Source organism: Pristis pectinata, chromosome 10 (assembly GCF_009764475.1).
Source record: "Pristis pectinata isolate sPriPec2 chromosome 10, sPriPec2.1.pri, whole genome shotgun sequence".
Taxonomy (NCBI): domain Eukaryota; kingdom Metazoa; phylum Chordata; class Chondrichthyes; order Rhinopristiformes; family Pristidae; genus Pristis; species Pristis pectinata.
Window position 1 is genome coordinate 51,298,467 of NC_067414.1, and position 20,131 is coordinate 51,318,597.

Sequence of the window (20,131 nt, forward strand, 5' to 3'; positions counted from 1 at the left end):
AATGAAAGGCACCCCGATGCCTTCCCTGTCATTGCGGAGGACTTCAACCAGGCTAGCTTGAAGAAGTCTCTGGCCAACTACCACCAACATGTTATCTGCAGAACCAGTGGAGCCAACACACTCGATCACTGTTACACCACCATCAAGAACACTAACCGTGCCGTCCCACGCCCGGACTTTAGCAAGTCCGATCACCTGGCTGTACTTCTACTCCAGGCATATAGGCAGAGACTGAAGACAGCAGCACCAGTGGTGAGGGTGGCGAAGGTATGGTCAAGGGAGGTGGGGAACCATTTACAGGACTGCTTTGAATCAGTGGACTGGACTATATTCAGGGATTCATCTTTGGATCTGAATGAATATACCACAGCCATCATTGAGTTCATCAAGACCTGCGTGGATGAGTGTGTGCCATTGAGAACATACTGAGTCTTCCCAAACCAGAAGCCCTGGATGAACCAGGAGATCTGCAGTCTGCTGAGGTAAGATATGTGGCATTCAAGACTGGTGATCCAGAATCCGACAAAAAGTCCAGGTACTACCTACGGAAGGCCATCGTGAGAGTAAAAAGGCAAATTCTGATTGAAGCGAGAGACAGAATCAGATGCACAACAGCTGTGGTAGGGTTTGCTTGTCATTACTTCCTATAACACGAAACCTAACAGCATAAATAGCAGCGATGCTTCAGTCCCCGATGAGCCCAATGCCTTTTATGCAAGCTTTGAAAGGGAGCATAACACTACACCTGTGCGAATCTCCACAGCATCCAGCAACCCTGTGATCTCTGTCTTGAAGGCCAATGTCCGAAGAACCTTCAAAAGGGTGAACCCTTGCAAGGCATCAGGCCCCGACAGTGTACCTGTTCAGGTACTGAAGACCCGTGCTGACCAACTGGCTGGAGTATTCGACCTCTCACTGCTGCAATCAGAGTGAGTGGGAGGGTGGCACAGTAGTGTAGCAGTTACCGTAACGCTATTACAGCGCCAGCAACCCGGGTTCAATTCCACCACTGTCTGAAAGGAGTTTGTATGTTCTCCCTCAGGGTGCTCTGGTTTCCTCCCACATTCCAAAAGACGTACGGGTTAGGAAGCTGTGAACATCCTATGTTGGCGACGGAAGCTTGGTGACACTTGTGGGCTGCCCCCTGCATATTCTCAGAATGTGTTGGTTGTTAATGCAAAAAGACACATTTCACTGTGTGTTTCGATCTACATGTGACTAATAAAGAAATAAATTAAGCAGATTTTAAATCTTCAAAAGGGCAGCAATCATACTGGTGCCCAAGAAGAGCAGAGTGAGATGCCTCAATGACTATCGCCTGGTCGTACTCACATCTTCCGTAATGAAGTGCTTCGAGAGGTTGATCACGGCTACGTTAACTCCTGCCTGAGCAAGGGCCTGGATCCGCTGCAATTTGCCCACCGCCGCAACAGGACTACACTGGGTGCAATTTCATTGGTTCTTTACTCAGCTTTGGAGTACCAAGACAACAGCAAAATGCAAGTCAGGCTGCTGTTTATCGATTCCAGCTCGGCATTCAACACCATCATCCCCTCAGTATTAGTCAACAAGATCCAAAACCCGGGCCTCTGTAGCTCCCTCTGGAACTGGATCCTTGACTTCCTTATTGGGAGAACACAGTCAGTGCGGATCGGTAATAACATCTCCTCCTCACTGACTATCAACACAGGCGCACCTCAAGGATGCGTGCTTAGCCCACTGCTCTACTCTCTCTACGCTCATGACTGTCTGGCTAGGCACAGCTCAAATGCCATCTATAAATTCACCGATGTCACCACTGTTGTTGGTAGAATCTCAGATGGTGATGAGGAGGCTTGCAGGAATGAGATAGATCACTGGTTGAGCGGTGTTGCAAAATAACCTCACACTCAATGTCAGCAAGACCAAGGATCTGATTGCAGACCAGGAAAGGAGAACACACACCAGTCCTCTTTGAGGGATCAGCGGTGGAAAGGGTGAGCAGCTTCAAGTTCCAGGGCGTCGACATCTCAGAGGATCTATCCTGGGCCCAACATATTGATGCAGTCACGAAGGAGGCACACCAGCGGCTCTATTTCGTTAGGAGTTTGAGGAGATTTGGTATGTCACCAAAGGCTCTCACGAATTTCTACAGATGTATAGTTGAGAGCATGTTGACTGGTTGCATTACAGTTTGGTGTGGAGGCTCCAATGCACAGGATCGAAAGAGGTTACAGAGGGTTATAGACTCAGCCAGCTCCATCATGGGCACAACCCTCCCCACCATTGAAAACATCTTCAGGAGGCATTGCCTCAGTAAGGTGTCATCCATCATTAAGGACCCTCACCAGCCGGGACATGCCTTCTTCTCGTTACTACCATGAGGGAGGAGGTACAGGAGCCTGAAGACCCACACTCAATGATTTAGGAACAGCTTCTTCTCCTCCACCATCAGATTTCTGAACGGTCCATGAACCCATGAAAACTACCTCATTATTCCTTTTATTTTGCACTATTTATTTACTTCTGTAATTTATAGATTTTTATGTCTCTGCACTGTACTGCTATCACAAAACAACAAATTTCACGTATGTCAGTGATAATAAATCTGATTTTGATTGAAAAGATGGGAAATATGGGTCACTGATATTTCATTCAGATATTAAGCAGCTGGAAGAAACTGGCTGCTGAAATTCTGATGATCAGAAGTATAGTAATGCCACTGACTTCTCGTACTTTTTTATGCTGCAAACTGAGAAATCTGTGGAGAATCACATCTGACCTCTCTCTCCTGTGTCTTGGAAACTCTACTATTGATGAAAAAACAGATAAATAACAGTAATGTTATGTGCTTGCCTAATTGTTGTCTAATTATTTGGAAGGGATGATCATTCGGGAGAGGAATCAAATTGCAGAAATATGAACGTATGTTGCTGATGGATGGATTGGTAGCTATATGTGAAAACTGACACCTCTACAAAGTACATGAATATGAGTAATGTGCTGGATTAGGTCTCACCAGCCAGACAGAGGGGAGGAATGTGAATGATGTGAGTGATTTCCTGCCCTGGCTGGATCATTAGAGTGCATTTTTGCATTGAATCCAGTAGCATGCCACAATGCTCTGGCTACCGGTCTCATTACAGCAGCAGGCTTCTTCCTCCAAGTGCTGGAGAGGCTTATCTCTTTTCAGCTCCAGATTGCATCCAGCAGTACATCAGACAATGCCCCGTTAAACTGAAGCATAGCTGCCCTTGAGCATTCTGAATTCATGATGAAACTTCACCCTTTCTTTGATCAAACTCCAATTTCCTCCAAATTCCATCTTTTGAATGGCCCTTTAATTACTCTGAGATTGTGCCACCTGGATTTCCAGTATAATTGCTGCTGCAGATTGGAAACTGTACCGAGGAGTAATACTATAATTAGATGATTGAGTTAAAAAATACAAATCAATTTGATTATGATTTTTCCAGACCTCCCACCTAAAGTTGCAATCAGTGTTCTGAATATGCCTCACTGAAACCATATCAGTTTAAAAGGCCAAAAGCAGTTAAAGATCTATCACTTAGTAAAATCATATTACTACAGATTATACTATCGAAATGTCACAGATGCCTGTGGATATAAGAGAATATGTAGATATCTGTTTTGGCAGTTCCAACAACTGAGTCTAATCAAAATTTCTACCTTCCCTAAAGGTATAAATTCTGAAAATATCACACTGGGATATTATAGAGATAGGTTTTTGCTAGGGATTGTGTCCAATGTATCCGAGTTTACTTGAAATATCCACAATAGTTTGATTTTCAAATTTGTTTTAGGATGGATTCTAGAAATTTAATCAGAGTCACAAGAAATTGCAAGGAAAATTTGAGAGGAGATGAAGCCCATAAGAGGAGAGAGAGAATTGTCAGGAGCCATTAAATCTAGGAACATATAAAATCAGATCCAGTTAATAGCAGCAGAGCCAGCTGGTGAACATAAGGGTGCTTCAGGGTAAATTATCAGAAGGATCACTAAGACCTGGGCAGGAAGCTGACATGTAGGAATATGAGATTGACTATGACAATTGTGAGTTCAATTCACTGGGCACTGAGCAATAGTGAAGTTTTTTAAAAATGTAAGGGAGTATGGAACCCTGGGTAGAGTGGAGGGGAGAGGGATGGAATGTGGTACTTTGAATTCTATGTGTAGTTCAGTTTAGTACTTATAATAAACTATGGGCCAGCTCCTATTGACCATGGCTCACGGCACAGAATCACCTCCTACAGTCAGCCCATGCCCACACCCACCAGATCCAGATGTGAAAGATCTTCCTTGCTGACCTGAAGCAGCCCAGCAAGTGATGCGGCCCGAGCAATGGCAGGGCCTGCAACAGCACACTGAGGACACCCACCCACTGAACTCTCCCATCCCCAACCCCTAGCTAAAAGCTTTGGCAAATCCCCACCCCTGGCCTAATTGGTTGTAAACGCTGCAAGGGCCATTTAATAGACTTTAAATGTTTCAGAAATTCAGATATGTTTGAAAGTTATTAACTATGGTAATATTGTAAAGCATTTAAAAATTAACAAAAAATAAAGCTAGCCAAAACCTCTGAAACATTTGTAAGTACTGAGAAAATGTTAAATTAAACTGAACTAGTTTTTAAAAAGGAACTTACTTTATAGTTTGCTTCAATTAAGTAGCCTTATAATCATCAATGAAAAGAACGGAGTTTTGGTTCTTGTTGCAGGTTTAACATGGCCTATTATCTGACTGATGATTCAACACTACATTCCATCAGCAACAGAAGGAACTGACAGATTCAGCATTTTGAGTCTGTCAGTAAGTCTGGTATTACCACATTTGAAAGTAAGTGATCAGACATTCTTGACTTGCTTCCACTTAAATGGGTAAATGTCAGGGATTCCAATGAAACTGTTGGCATATAGCAGCAGTATCCAGGCCTAGATCTTTTCACCACCAAACTCTCTTCTAGCATAACAATGAATTAACAATTACAACTGCAAAAGTGTTTGATTGGCTGTAAAGATCTTAGAGATTTTCTGAGAGTTCTTTCATTTTACATGATTATGAATCGGGAAAGCCAACTTGAATTTAACTTGAATTTAAGTTGAATTCAACTTGAATTTTTCCCTTTAATGTAACGTTTTGTCCTAAAGTATCTCACAGGAGCATTATCAGTTAGAAATTTGCACACAACCAGGGACTGATGCTCAAAAACCTGATCAAAGAGAAAGGCTTAGAATAGTAACTTAGACGAGGATAGAGGAGTGGATTCGGAAGGGAATTCTGAAGCTGAAGGCTGATGCAGAGGACATCTAAAAAAGCAATGAGGGGGGAGAAGATGAAATATGAGGGTAAACTAGCCAATAATATAAAAGAAGATTGCAAAAGCTTCTTATCTACAAAAAGGGTAAGAGAGAGTCAAGAGTGGACATTGGACCACTGGAAAACAACGTTGGAGAATAGTAATGAGGAACAAAGAAATGGCGGAAAAATTGAATAGCTACCTTGCATCAGTCTTCGCAGTGGAAGATACCAGTAACATGCCAGAAATTCAAGAGAGTCAGGGGTAAGTGTGAGGGTTGTGGCCATTACTAAGAAGGAGGTGAAAGGCGTGAAGGTGTATACATCATCTGGACCAAGTGGACTACACCCCAGGGTTCTGAAAAAGGTAGCTGAAGAGATTGTGGAGGTATTAGTAATGATCTTACAAGAATCACTTCAGTCAGGAAGGGTCACAGAGGACTGAAACATCATAAATATAACACCCCTGGTTTAAGAAGGGAGGGAGGCAAAAGACAGGAAATTATAGGCTGGTTAGCCTACAGTGGTTAGTAAGATTTTAGAGTCCATGATTAAAGATAAAATTTCAGAGTACTTAGAAGTATATGATAAAATAGTGTCAGTGTGGTTTTGTTAAGGGGAGATCTTGCCTGACAAATCTGTTAGAATTCTTTGAGGAGGTAACAAGCAAGTTAAACAGTCAGGGGACATTATTTACTTGAATTTTCAAAAGCCCTTTGACAAGGTGCCACACATGAGGTGGCTAAACAAGGTAAGAGCCCGTGGTGTTAGAGGCAAGGTACTAGCATGGATAGATGATTGGCTGACTGGCAGAAGGCTGAGTGTGGGGATAAAGGGATCCTTTACAGGATAGCTGCCTGTGACTGGTGGAGTTCCACAGGGGTTAGTGTTGGGACCACAACTTTTCACTTTATACATTAATGATCTGGATGAAGGAACTGATGCCATTGTGGCCAATTTTGCAGACAATACAAAAATAGGTGGAGGGACAGGTTGTGTTGCCGAGGCAAGGAGTCTGCAGAAGGACTTGGACAGGGCAAAGAAGTGGCAGATAGAATACAGCATAGGTAACTGTGGAGTTATGCACTTTGGTAGGAATAATAAAGGTGCACACTATTTTCTAAATGGGGAGAGAATTCATAAATTGAAGCTGCAAAGGGATTTGGGAGCCCTCGTTCAGGATTACCTTGAGGTTAACTTGCAGGTTGGGTTGGTAGTAAGGAAGCCAAAGGTAATGTTGACATGCATTTCCAGAGAACTAGAACATAAAAGCAAGGATGTACTGCTGAGTCTTTATAAGCATTGGTCAGACCGCATTTGGAATATTGTGAGCAATTTTGGGCCCTGTATCTCAGGAGAGATGTGCTGACCCTGGAGAGGATCCAGAGGAGGTTCACAAGAATGACCCCAGGTATGAAAGGCTTAATGTATGAGCATTTCATGGCCTGGGCCTATACTCGATGAAGCTCAGAAGGACAAGGGGAGGATCTCATTGAAACCTACCAAATACTGAAAGGTTTGGATAGATTGGATATGGAGAGGATGTTTCCATTAGGAGAGTCTAGGATCTGAGGACACAGCCTCAGAATTAAAGGGACACACCTTCAGGACTGAGATGAGGAGGAATATCTTCAGCCAGAGAGTGGTGAATCTGTGGAATTCATTGGCACGGAGGTCTGTGGAGGCCAATTCGTTGGGAGTATTTAAGGCAGAGATTGATAGGTTTCCATTGGTGAGGTGGTCCAAGGTTATGGGGAGAAGGTGGGAGAACAAGGTTGAGAGAGAAAAAAGAAATCAGCCATGAGTGAATGCTGAAGCAGACTCGATGGGCCGAATGTCTTAATTCTGCTCCTATATATTAAGGTTTTATGGTCTTATGAAGGCATTTCCATCAGCATTTACTATTAGTAGCCTTTGCAATTTTAATAAAGTATTAAATTGTAACAGTATTACTGCAATTTTTTATATTAAGTTAATTACAGCCTTTTCATGTCTTTGTGCTCATGCATGTTTGTCAGGTTAGCAGTTGATCTGTGTGGGTGATGTTTTTGTTTCCCTATGAAGTGATGCTATAATTATTGAACTCTACAAGCAACCTTTATACAATTTCTAGTTAGCTTTTTGGCGTATCAAAACTAGAGTTTTATCATGATCAAAAATATACCATTTGAAATGTTTTTTGGAACAAAGATTTATTCTCCAGTTTGACTAGGAAAAGATGATGTAATTTTTTTCTTTAAAACTACTTAAGCTAAACGATTTAAGAAAACTGTAATAATAATTAAACTGTATAACATAATTAAATACGAAGACAAGATTTCACCTGATGAGCGATCAAAAAGATTATACATGTCTCTGCTTACTGACATAGTGCTAAAACTCCCAAGATCAAAAACACCTATCATTACACTACTGAGTTCAGATACATCATCAAGCTAACAAAGACAGGTTCATATGACATTCAGCATAGGCACTACTGAGATCAGAGAACACACAGCACAATTATGTCAGACTTCAGGCAAGCAAAATAAAATACCACCCCGAGGTCTGCAAAACATAGCACAACCACTCCAGAATGCAGACAAGAACCCTGCCAGCACTGGTGAGTGCAGATAAGGCACGGTATTAGCACTGGTGAATGCAGACAAAATACAACCTTGAAATTGATTTAACTATCCCGAAGGCTTGCAAAATTCTCGACCTTGTTTTGTGTGCTTCATCGTGATATTCCTCCGCAGCACTGATGGTCATAAAATGAAACCCCAGTTACAATACTGGAGTCTAGCAATTGTGTTAATATGTTCTAGTGATGTTAAAACAATGTTATGAGTTACCCATACACAATTTTTGAAAGTTCAATAGAAATTGCAATCTTCAATTGCAAGATTCCCAGAAAAATGTTGTTCTATAACTCCAGGATATGTCAGATTACAGCATACAATACCTCAAAGTTTCCACTATCCTCATTTGCAGCTGCAGCTTCTGCAGTCAGACTTTAAAGGGGTACAAGCACATTACAAGCAGCACTTCCCCAGATACTGAGGATTGCTGCAGCTTTGAAAAAGGGCCTGTTTTTTGTGTTGTATGACTCACTGTATGACTCACTGTATGACTCTGTTTCCTTTCTGTATGACCAGCAAGTTCCCATGAGAATGAAAGATAAGGATGGCAACATATGGGAACCTTGGATGACAAAAGATACTGTAAATTTAGTCAAAAAAGAAAAGGTAAACACACGTAAGGTTCAGAAGCTGAAATCAGACAAGGCTCTTGAGGAATATGAAAGAATCAGGAAATAACTTAAGTGAGGAATTAGGAGGGTTAAAAGGGATCATGAAATATCCTTGGCAAGTAGGATTAAGGAGAATCCCAAGACAATTTTTAAGTATTTTAGGAGCAACAGGGTAGCAAAGAAAATGGTAGGCCCACTCAATGACAATAGAGGAAATACATGGAGCCAAAGTAAGTGAGTGAGGTTGTTAATGAGTCTTTTGCATCAGTATTTACCAAGGAGTAGGACATGGATAATGGTGAGATCAGGGAGGGGTATGTTGATATTCTAAGGCATGTCGATATTAAGGAAGAGTTATATTGGTATAAGTTTATTATTGTCACATGGACCAAGATACGTTTGCATGCCATCCAGGCAGATCATGCCATATATGTATATCGAGGTAGTAAAAAGAAAAACAGAAGGCAGACTATAATGTAGATTTAAGAGAATATTATTAGTAATTCTTACAGTCTTAGAATTGAGATTTAAAAGAGTATAACGATTATAATAAATGTAATGAGTGGATCTGCTGAGGTCAGCTTGCAAAGAGTCGCCATGCTCCAGTGGGTCTCTCAAAAAACATTGGTGGATAAATCTCCAGGCCCCGCTAGAATCTATCCCAGGATACTGAGCAAGGCAAGAGGCTTTGATAGAGATCTTTGCATCCTCTTTAGCCATGGACATAGTCCCAGAAGACTGAAGTAAAGCCAATGTCGATCCTTTGTTTACAAAGAGCAACAGAGATAATCCAGGGAATTATAGGCTAGTGAGCCTTACACCAATGGCAGGGAAATTATTGGAGAAGATTCTAAGGGACAGGATTTACTTGCATTTGGAAAATCACAGACTTAATCAGGATTACTTTGGCTTTGTGTCAGCATAGCTTTGTGTAGGGGCGGTTCTGTCTCACAAAAAGGAATGAGTTTTTTGAGGAGATGATGAAGATGATTGATGAGGGTAGGGCAGTGGATATTGTCTACATGGACTTTAGTAAGGCATTTGAAGAGGTTCCCTCATGGCAGGCTAGTCCAGAAGATTAAGTTACATGGGATACACGGTGAGTTGGTGAATACAAAATTAGCTCGGTCACAGAGGACTGAGGGTACTGGTAGATGGGTGTTTCTCTGACCGGAGATCTGTGATCGGTGGTGTTCTGCAGAGATCAGTATTGCCTTTGTTGTTTGTGATATTTATAAATGACTTGGACGAAAATGTAGGTGGCCTGATTAGTAAGTTTGTAGATGACATGAAAGTTGGTGGAATTTTAGATCGTGAGGAAGATTGCAAAGAATACAGCAGGTTATAGTTCAGTTGGAAATTTAGATGGAGAAATGGCAGAAAGAGTTTAATCAGGACAAGTGTGAGGTGATGCATTTTGGGAGGTCAAATGCAAGAAGGAATATACAATAAATGTCAGGATCTTTAGGAGCATTGATGTACAGAGGGAACTTGGGGTGCAAGTCTATTGTTCCCTGAAAGTGGCAACACAAGTGGATAGGGTGCTAAAGGAGGCAAATGGCATGCTTACCTTCATTGGTTGTGTGCAGTTCTGGTTGCTACGCTATAGGAAGGATGTGGAGGCTTTAGAGATGGTGCAGAAGAGGTTCACCAGGACGTTGCCTGAATTAGAGAGTATTGGCAATAAGGAGACGTTAGACAAACTTGAAGTATTTTCTCTGGAGCGTGGAAGTTTTGGGGTGATCTGACAGAAGTTTATAAAGTTATGAGAGACATAAACAGGGTAGATAGAGCCTTTTTCCCCAGGGTGAAAATGTCGAATACTGGAGGGCATAGGTTTAAGGTGTGAGGGGGGAGGTTTTTAAAGGAGATTTTAGAGGCAAGTTTTATTTTCACCCAGAGAATGGTAAATGCCTGGAATGTGTTGCCAGAGAAGGTGGTAGAATCAGATAAAATAGCAAGAGGCATTTAGACAGACAAATGAACAGCCAGGGAATAGAGGTATATGGACCATGTGCAGGCAGTTGGTATTAGTTTGGATTGGCATCATGATCAATGCAGACATTGTGGACCAAGGGGCCTGTGCCTGTGCTGTTCTGTGTTTTATTTCTTTATGAATCTATTATCTCATCCAACTCAATGACTTACATGTACTTGTTTCTCCAAGTGCAGTTTTCAACCCCTGAAAACTGTCAGATATTATATCATGGCTGATACCTAGTTCCTGCAAGTACAAATATCCTAAGTGTTTGCTGAGGAATTTTGGGGGCAAATTCCTTACAAAGAAGGTGGTCGCAATTTGCCTTGTTAAATGCAAATGTAAAAGCAGAGTCCATGAGCACTTTCTAAAGCAACTTCAGTCTTTTGGAAGAAAATTATAATGAAGAATGAAAGTAGGATTATTTGGAGTGGTTCATGTGGAGAAAAACACCAGTTTTCGTTCTGTGCTGTCACATGCTGTGTTTTTATTACTGTAATTTATGTCTTGAGAGTCATGTGACAGTCATTCCGATTGTCCTTAGCAGATCAGATCAGAGTATTTTATCTGGGAACTGTAAAAACCAGATGAATACACTGAGTTTTTCTGAACTTCCCAACCAATTTGTATGTCACTTCTGTACTAGGGGAGTAAATAGTCAAAAAATCCTTTGTTCTTCTGACCTGAAATGTTCTCCAGAAATTATCCAGCAAAAGGCTCAGACCTTTTCACACACAAAACAATTGGCAATGTGCCAATTTTAAATGCTTTATCAGAAAATTAATCAGGCAAACAGATTGGAATACAACTCATGGTTCTATAGAAATAATAAACTTCCTTTAAGGTAGAGTACAGAAATTGTTTTTAAAGTGATTTTCACTTTTATTTAGTTAACAGCATTTTCAGTAATATGATCTACATAAAGGTGATTCATAACTTTCTAATCCTGGTTAACTGATCTAAATCATGTTGAAATACAGGTTAGTAATTGGGCATCACTGTCTCTGATAAACATTAAAAGTAAATAACATTTCAGGCATAACACTTCAGTTAAATAACAAAAACATAGAATGCTGGAAGTGCTCAGCAGATCAGGCTATATCAATAGGAACAGCAATGTGCTAAACAATTTACATCACCCAAAGGACAGATTAGCAGAGAATAGTAAATGTGATTTCTTGGAAAGAAATTCAAAGAATATGTAATATTTGTAGTTTTAATCATAAAACTTAAAGTGACGGTCATACTATATGATGTTCCAATAGAATAGGTCAGAAGGGAAAAGAGGCAGGGTAGAAGAGTCGGGTTGAGTTGTGATATAAAGGCAGTGGACAGTAATTTGGAATGGGTTTGTGTTGAAATCATGAATAGAAAGGGAAAGAAGATACAGGTGGGAGGAGTCTATAGACCCCCCAAAATGTGTGACTTCTCGTTAGGGCAGAGCATAAATGGGGAAATATCTAGGGCATGTCTGACGGAACTGTAATTGTCATGGGAGATTTTCATCTACATATTGATTGGATGACCAAACTGGAAGGGTATGACAGAAGAAGAATTTGTGAAGTGCATAAGCGTTTGCTCCTTGGAACAGTATGTTACATAACTTGCCCAAGAACAGGTTATTTTAGATTTAGTCATGAGTAATGAGAAAGGATAATAAGAGATCGTGTGGTTAAAGATCACCTAGGAGGTAGTGACCACAATATGATAGAATTCCTGATGCAGTTTGAGGGGGAATGCCACTGAACCAAAAACACTGTTTTCAATTGAAATGAGGGTAGTTATAATGGTATAAAGGTGAGTTGTCCAAACTGGACTGGGAAAAAAAGCTAAGAGACAGGTCAGTAGATGAACAGTGACAGATATTCAAACACTCATAACACTCAGCAGGAATTTATCCTAATTAGAAAGAGGGGTTCCATGAGAAAAAGCACAATCTGTGGTTAACAAAGGAGGTCAAGGATAATGTTAGATTGAAAACTAGGGCATACAATTGTGGCAAGAGGACCAGGGGACCAGGAAGTTTTTTAGGATCCAGTGGCAAAGGACAGAAAAGTTCATAAGAAGGGTGAATATAGATTTTAAGAGGAAATGTGCAATAGCAAAACAAACAGTAAGCGTTTCTATAGATATGTAAATAGGAGGAAGGCTGCCAGGTGTGCGTAGGACTTCGAGAGAAGGAAATTGGTTCCCATGAAACAAGGAAATAGAAGATCAGGAGGTACAAAAGCCTTAAATCCCTCACCATCAGGTTCGAGAACAGCTACTTCCCTTCAACCATTTCTTGAACCAACCGGCAAAACCCTAATCACTACAGTTTAGCAACACTATGACCACTTTGCACTAAAATAGACTTTTGTTTCTTGTCCTAATTGTGTTGTAAAAATTGTGTATAATTTATGTTTAATTTATGTATTTCCTGTGAATTCTGCTTATATGATGCTAATGTGCCTGTGATGCAGCTGCAGGTAAGTTTATCATTGCACCTGTGCATACATGTACTTGTGCACATGACAGTAAACGCGACTTTGATATGTTAAATCAATTTTTTTGCGTCAGTCTTCACCGTTGAGGAGACCATAAATATCTCTAAGGTAATCGATAGGCTAGTTGCAAATGACACGGAGGAAATTGTAAAAATTCCAATTACAAGATATAAAGTATTAGAGAAATGCATTGGGCTAAAAGTGGACAAATTACTGTCACTCAATGACTTGCACCCAACGGTTTTAAAGGACATGGCTGAAGAGATAGTGGACCCATTTTTGAAAACTTGCATAACTCGCTAAATTCAGGGAGGGTAAACAGAAGATTGGAAAACAGCCAAAGTTACTCCCCTGTTCAGAAAGAAAGATGGAAGGCGGGGATCTATAGGCCAGTTAGTTTAACATCTATTGTTGACATGATTCTGGAATTGATAATCAAAGAGGAAATAACTAATCATAGAGTCATAGAGTACTACAGCACAGAAACAGGCCCTTTGGCCCATCTGGTTCATGCCAACCTGATCTTCTGCCTCGTCCCATTTACCTGCACCCGGACCAAATCCCTCCAAGCCCCTCCCATCCATGTATCTATCCAAACTTCTCTTAAATGTTACAATTGAACCAGCATCTACCACTTCCGCTGGCAGCTCGTTCCACACTCGCACCACCCTCTGAGTGAAGAAGTTTCCCCCCCAGATTCCCCTTATATATTTCACCTTTCACCCTAAACCTATATCCTCTGGCTCCAGTTTCACCCAACCTAAGGGGAAAAAGCCTGCATGCATTCACCCTATCTATACCCCTCATAATTTTGTTTACCTCTATAAGATCTCCCCTCATACTCGTGCTCCAAGGAATAAAGTCCTAACCTATTTAACATTTCCCTATAACTCAGGTTCTCAAGTCCTGGCAACATCCTTGTAAATTTTCTCCGCACTCTTTTGAGCTTATTGGTATCTTTCTTGTAACATAGGTGACCAGAACTGTACACAATACTCTAAATTAGGCCTCACCAACGTCTTGTACAACTTCAACATAACATCCCAACTCCTGTACTCAATGCCCTGATTTAGAAGGCCGAAGTGCCAAAAGCTCTCAATGGACTTGTATTCCCAGGTCCCTCTGTTCTACTGCACTCCTCAGAGCCCTACCATTCACCTACCCTGGTTTGTCCTCCCAAAGTGCAACACCTTACAGTCGTCTGCATTAAATTCCAGCTGCCATTTTTCAGCCCATTTTCCTAGCTAGTCAAGATCACGCTGCAAGCTTTGATAGCCTTCCTTGCTATCCACTACGCCCCCAATCTTGGTGTCATCCACAAATTTGCTGATCCAGTTTACCATATTATCATCTAAATCAGTATATAGATGATAAACAACAATGGACCCAACACCATTCCCTGCGGCACACCACTAGTCACAGGCCTCCAGTCAGAGAGACAACCACCTACTACCACTCTCTGGCTTCTCCCACTAAGCCAATGTTGAATCCAATTGGCTACTTCATCCTGAATGCCAAGCGACTTAACCTTCTGGACCAGCCTCCATGTGGGAGAGTTTAGTCATTTAGGAAAGTTGAATATAATCAAATTTAGTCAAAATGATTTATGAAAAGGGATTTTATAGGGAGATTTTAAGGGGGATTGTTTTATAAAATTTGCAACAGGGAGAGTTAATAGAGGGGAACCTGCTGATGTAGTGTATTTAGATTTCCAAGAGGCATTTAATAAAGTGTCACTTAAGAGGCTAGTGTATAAATTAAGAGCCCAAGCTATTGGAGGAAATGTGTTAGCATCGAATAAAAACAGAAAACAGATAGTTGGAATATATACATCCTTTTAGGCTGGAGAGCTGCAACTAGTGGAGTGTCCCAGGGATCAGTTCTTAGCCAATTTACATTAATGACCTGGAAGAGAGTGCAAAATGTAAGGTTTCCAAGTATGCTGATGATGATATGAAATAGGTGGAAGGGCATGTTATGATGAGGACATTGTGATTCTGTATTCTGAGATGGGATAATAATAGATAGAGTGACTAGGTCAAAACTTGGCAAATGGAGTTTGATGTGGGAAAGTGTGAGGTCATTCACTTCGGTAAGAGCAATCAATAGGTGGATTATTATCTAAATGGACAGAGACTGCAAGTGAGTGAAGTTCAGAGCAATCTAAGTGTTCTAGTGCATGAATTACACGAAGTCTAATGAGTAGTTAATAAGGCAAATGACATGTTAGCCTTTATTGCAAAAGGGTTGGAGTTTAAGAATAGGGAGATTTTATAACAGTTGTACAGAATATTATTGAGGCCACATCTGGAATACTGTGCACAGTTTTGGAGGGTCCCTTATCTAAAAAAGGATATAGTAGCATTGGAGGCAGTCCAAAGAAGAATCCCCAGGCAAATTCTTGGGATGAGGGTTGTACTATCAAGAGAGGCTAGATAGTTTGGGCTTGTATTTCCTGGTGTTTAGAAGAATGAGGGGTGACCTTATTCAAACAAATAAGATCCTAAGGAGACTTGACGAGATAGATGTTAACCTGTTTCCACTAGTGGGAGAGTCATGAACAAGAAGATATAATTGCAAAATAAGGGCTGGTCATTTAAAACTGAGGTATGTAGAAACTTCTTCTTGCAGAAGATAGTGAATCTCTGGTATTCGCTGCATCTGAGGGTGGTGGAGGTCAGATCATTAGACATATTTAAGGTGGAGATAGATAAACATTTGGAAGATTGAAGAAGTAAGGGTTATGGAGAACTAGCACAGAAGAGGAGTTGAGGCCAGTATAGATCAGCCATAATCATATTGAATGGTGGGATAGGATTGAGGGGCTGAGTGGCCAACTCCTGCTCATATTTTCTTGTGACTATAAATTTTGAATTCATTCAGATCATTCAGAATAAACATTAATCCAACAACCTGGTGAAGTGCCCTTCTGATAAATTAAAAGCAACAGGAAGAGTAATTTACCTCATTGGAAAAGCAATCTTGGCTGATTAACTCTCCTCTCAGCCACATTTAATATCCTTGTGGCTACCCTGCCTCTTATCAAACTAATTATGGAGGACATACTGACATATTTCTGGTATATACTGCTCAACTAATCACTGGATTAGATAACCTGCTGAATGTTGAAGGACTCAAATGGAAGTGTTAATTATTATGATGTAATCACCAAAACTTTACTGAGATAAGATGATTAATAGGAAATAAGATTTGCTGTATATTCGAGGCAAATACAATCTAAGTTCAAGCTGGAAATATCAAAATAGAAAACCCTAAGTGGGAGAATAAAGTACAAATTGAAAAAGTCATTTTTAATTTTCATACATATTTAGAAATTATAGCACAGAATCAGCCATTTGGGCTAGCAAGTCAATGCTAGTGTTTGTGTTCCACAGGAGTCTCCTCTCATCCTACTCAGCTAATCCTATCAGCATTACCCAGTATTTTGTTTTTCCTCATGTAATTACTGAGCATCTCTTAAAGGTATCCATTCTCAAATCTTCCATGTCATTGCATGTTCCACATTCTAATCACTCTCTGGAGAAGTTTTCCTGAAATACTTACAGAATTGATTAGTTACCACCTTATCTCTATGCTCTCAGTTTGGGATTTTTACATACTTAGCCATTAAACTGTTCATAATTTTAAATTCCTTTACTGGGTTGTCTTTAATCAGCCTATTCAGCCTTTTGTGATAGTTGCTACCGAACAGTTATAGTATGACCCTATTAGAAAAGGTGGACCATATTTATTCATGAGACAGAATTTTTTTATTTGAATTCTCCTTTTCCATGATGAGGCCCATCTGAAGCAAGTAATACCCCACCCCACCCCCCACACCCACTATGAAGTTGAAACTGTCGATTTGCTGCACATAATATCAGTGTTGAACTGGTTCAAATATTTCTGATTCATTGAATGATTTCTTGATGATATACATAGATAAGCCAATGCAGCCCCTTCGTGAATTTTATTGTGTAAATTTGTTGAAGAACGTATTATTCATTTTGAAAAGTGATATTCCTTCATCATTATATGGTCAAAACCCTAACATCAATAGGACCATGACCACATTACCACGTGATTCAAACAAGGATAGAGTAGTTCACCAGGAAGTTGCCTGGAATGGATGGCTGTAGCCATAACAAGAGATTGGGTAAGCTGGGTTTATTCTCACTGGAATGTAGGAGGTTGAGGAGTGACCTTTTTAGAGGTTTATAAAGTTATGAGGATAGATTGTCAGAATCTTTTTCCCAGGGCAGCGGAGCCCAGAACTAGAAGACACAGGTTTAAGGTGAGAGGGGTGAAATTTAAAGCATATCTGAGGGGTAAGTTTTTCACACAGCAGGTGAGTATCTGGACCAAGCTGGCAAAGGGAGTGGTAGAGGCATATACAATAACAACATCTAAAAAGCATTTGGACAGGTACTTGGATTTGAAAAGCATTGAAGGATACTGGTCTATTATGGGCACATGGGATTAATGTAGATATGCATCATGGATGGCATAGACGAGGTGGGCCAAGGAGCCCGTTTCTGTGATTCTGTGAAATAAATTCAATCTTGCCTGAATCATCCACATTCTAAACAACAGCATTGAAAACAATAGAACAGTCTAGTTTTCTCCTCTTTATGCACTTATAGTGAGGTAAAGATAGGAATACTATTGGTTTTCTGAAGATATACGACTGGTAGGAATCCTACCAGTATACTATCCGTTGGAATCAGTGGAAAAGCAATCCAAGACCTTATTACCGTACTGCATGTACCACAGAAGACCCAGCTGTGAAGCTAATTGAGCAACATTGCTGAAATTCTTCTAGATTCTGGATATTGGCCCAATATCCATCACATTTGCATTCAGCAAACTTGCCCTTGGCTGATTCATATCACAAATGCTGCCCACAGACATATGGTATGCCTTTAAGTATGGATGGTAGCTGAGAATAAGGTTATGTTCAGATGCTGCTGAGGCTCACATTTTGAAAGGCACAAGATGGCTGTCAGCTTCGACATTACAGTATCCCAACAGATGCCACTGTTTTCAGGAAAGTCAGACATGCATTTACATATCATCCTTCATTTCCTTGGAATTTCACCAAAGTATTTTACAGTCACTGAAGCATTCTTTAAAATGCAATCTGTTGTAAAGCAGACAGGGTCATATATTCACAGGAGGGTTCTCTTTTGAAGGGTTGAAAATAAAACAAAAAGTGACTCGGTTCTGATTCACTGCATATGTACTTGTTGCCACCATTACATTGGTAGGTTGAGTGTTGAGTCTGTTTCTGACTAATAGGAGAAACTTGAAACATGGAATTGCAAGAAAGAAAGATACAAATGTGGGAGAAAACCTTACTTTCAAAAACAGCTTTAGAGTGGGCAGGTAATTTGAAAAGGGCAGTAGTTTGCAAGGATAGATGGACCTAGGGTACATATTTTTTTTCAGTGTTGGGGAATGACTGCAGTTTTGCAGGAAAGGGAAACAGTACCTAAAGAGTCAGTTTGGCTATGTGTGCCAGGAAGGAAGCTGATTGGTAAATTGGTTTATTATTGTCACAAGTTTATTATTGTACCAAGGTACAGTGGAAAACTTTGTTTTGCATGCCAGCCATACAGATCATTTCATTACAACAGTGCAGTGAGGTAGTACAAGGGAAAATAATAACAGAATAAAGTGTTACAGTTACAGAGAAAATGCAGTACAGGCAGACAATAAGGTGCAAGGCCATAACGAGGTAGATTGTGAGGTCAAGAGTCCATTTTATTGTATCAGGGAACCGTTCAATAGTCTTATAACCGTGGGATAGAAGCTGTCCTTGAGCTTGGTGGTATGTGCTTTCAGGCTTTTTTTTATCTTCTGCCTGATGTGAGTGGGGGGAGAAGAGAGAATGTCCAGGGTGGGTGTGGTCATTGATTATATTGGTTGCTTTACCGAGGCAGCGAGAAGTGTAGACAGAATCCATGGAGGGGAGGCTATTTCCATGATGTGCTGAGCTGTGTCCACTGCAGCTTCTTGCAGTCTCAGCAGAGCAGTTGCCATACCGAGCCGTGATGCTTGGTGTGGACACATAGAAAGCATCCGGAGAGGATGCTTTCTATGGTGCACTAATTGAAAGTTGGTGAGGGTTGATGGGGACGTGCCAAATTTCTTTAGCCTCCTGAGGAAGTAGAGGTGCTGGTGCACTTTCTTGGCCATTGTATCTATGTGGTTGGACCAGACAGGACGGGCTATTGATGATGTTCACTCTTAGGAACTTGAAGCTTTCAAGCCTCTTGACCTGAGCACCGTTGATGTAAACAGGAGCGTGTGCACCGCCACCCGTTCCTGAAGTCAATGACTATCTCTTTTGTTTGGCTGACATTTAGGGAAAGGTTGTTGTCATGACACCATGCTACTACGCTCTCTATCTCCTTTCAGTTCTCCAACTCATCGATGTTTGAGATACAGCCCACAATGGTGGTGTCATCTGCAAACTTGTAGATGGAGTCAGAGCAGAATCTGGCCACACAGTCGTGACTGTATAGGGACTAGAGTAGGGGGCTGAGGACGTAGCCTCGTGGGGCGTCAGTTTTGAGGATAATCATGGCAGAGGGGTTGCTGCCTATCCTTACTGACTGTGGTCTGTTGGTCAGGAAGTCAAGAATCCAGTTGTAAAGGGAGGTGTTGAGTCCCAGGTCCAGGAGTTTGGAGATGAGTTTGCTTGGAATTATAGTATTGCAGGGAGAGTGTAGTCAATAAACAATAGTCTAACGTAGGTGTCTTTACTGTCCAGATGCTCCAGAGATGAGTGTAGGGCCAGGGAGATGGTGTCTGCCATAGACCAGTTTTGGCAGTAGGCAAACTGCAGTGGGTTGAGGTTGTCTGGGCGGCTGGAGTTGATGTGTGCCATGACCACCCTCTCGAAGCACTTCATCATGATGGTCTCAGTTTAGTGGGAATGAGGTTGATGGAACAGGTGGAAAGTTGAATTATATGCAGATATTAATTGCAAAATTAAATCTGTGTTCTTAGAAACTGTTTTTTGTAATTATCATGCAATGGATGAATGGGCTGATTCATATGTAGTTAAGTGGAATCATTTAATGAAGGTAAGCTTTAAGTTTCATCTGTTTCACATGAATACTCAGTGAGTTCTTG

At 40.8% G+C, this 20,131-nt stretch overlaps 1 protein-coding gene across 1 annotated transcript in view; it reads left to right on the plus strand.

Annotated features, from left to right (window-relative positions):
* The window catches only part of LOC127575211 (uncharacterized), a 165,542-nt gene that overhangs the window by 3,896 nt on the left and 141,515 nt on the right, over positions 1-20,131 (plus strand). The window contains exon 2 of the mRNA XM_052024916.1: positions 764-929. Coding sequence (XP_051880876.1) covers positions 764-929 — 166 coding nt within the window. The remainder of the gene's footprint in view (positions 1-763; positions 930-20,131) is intronic.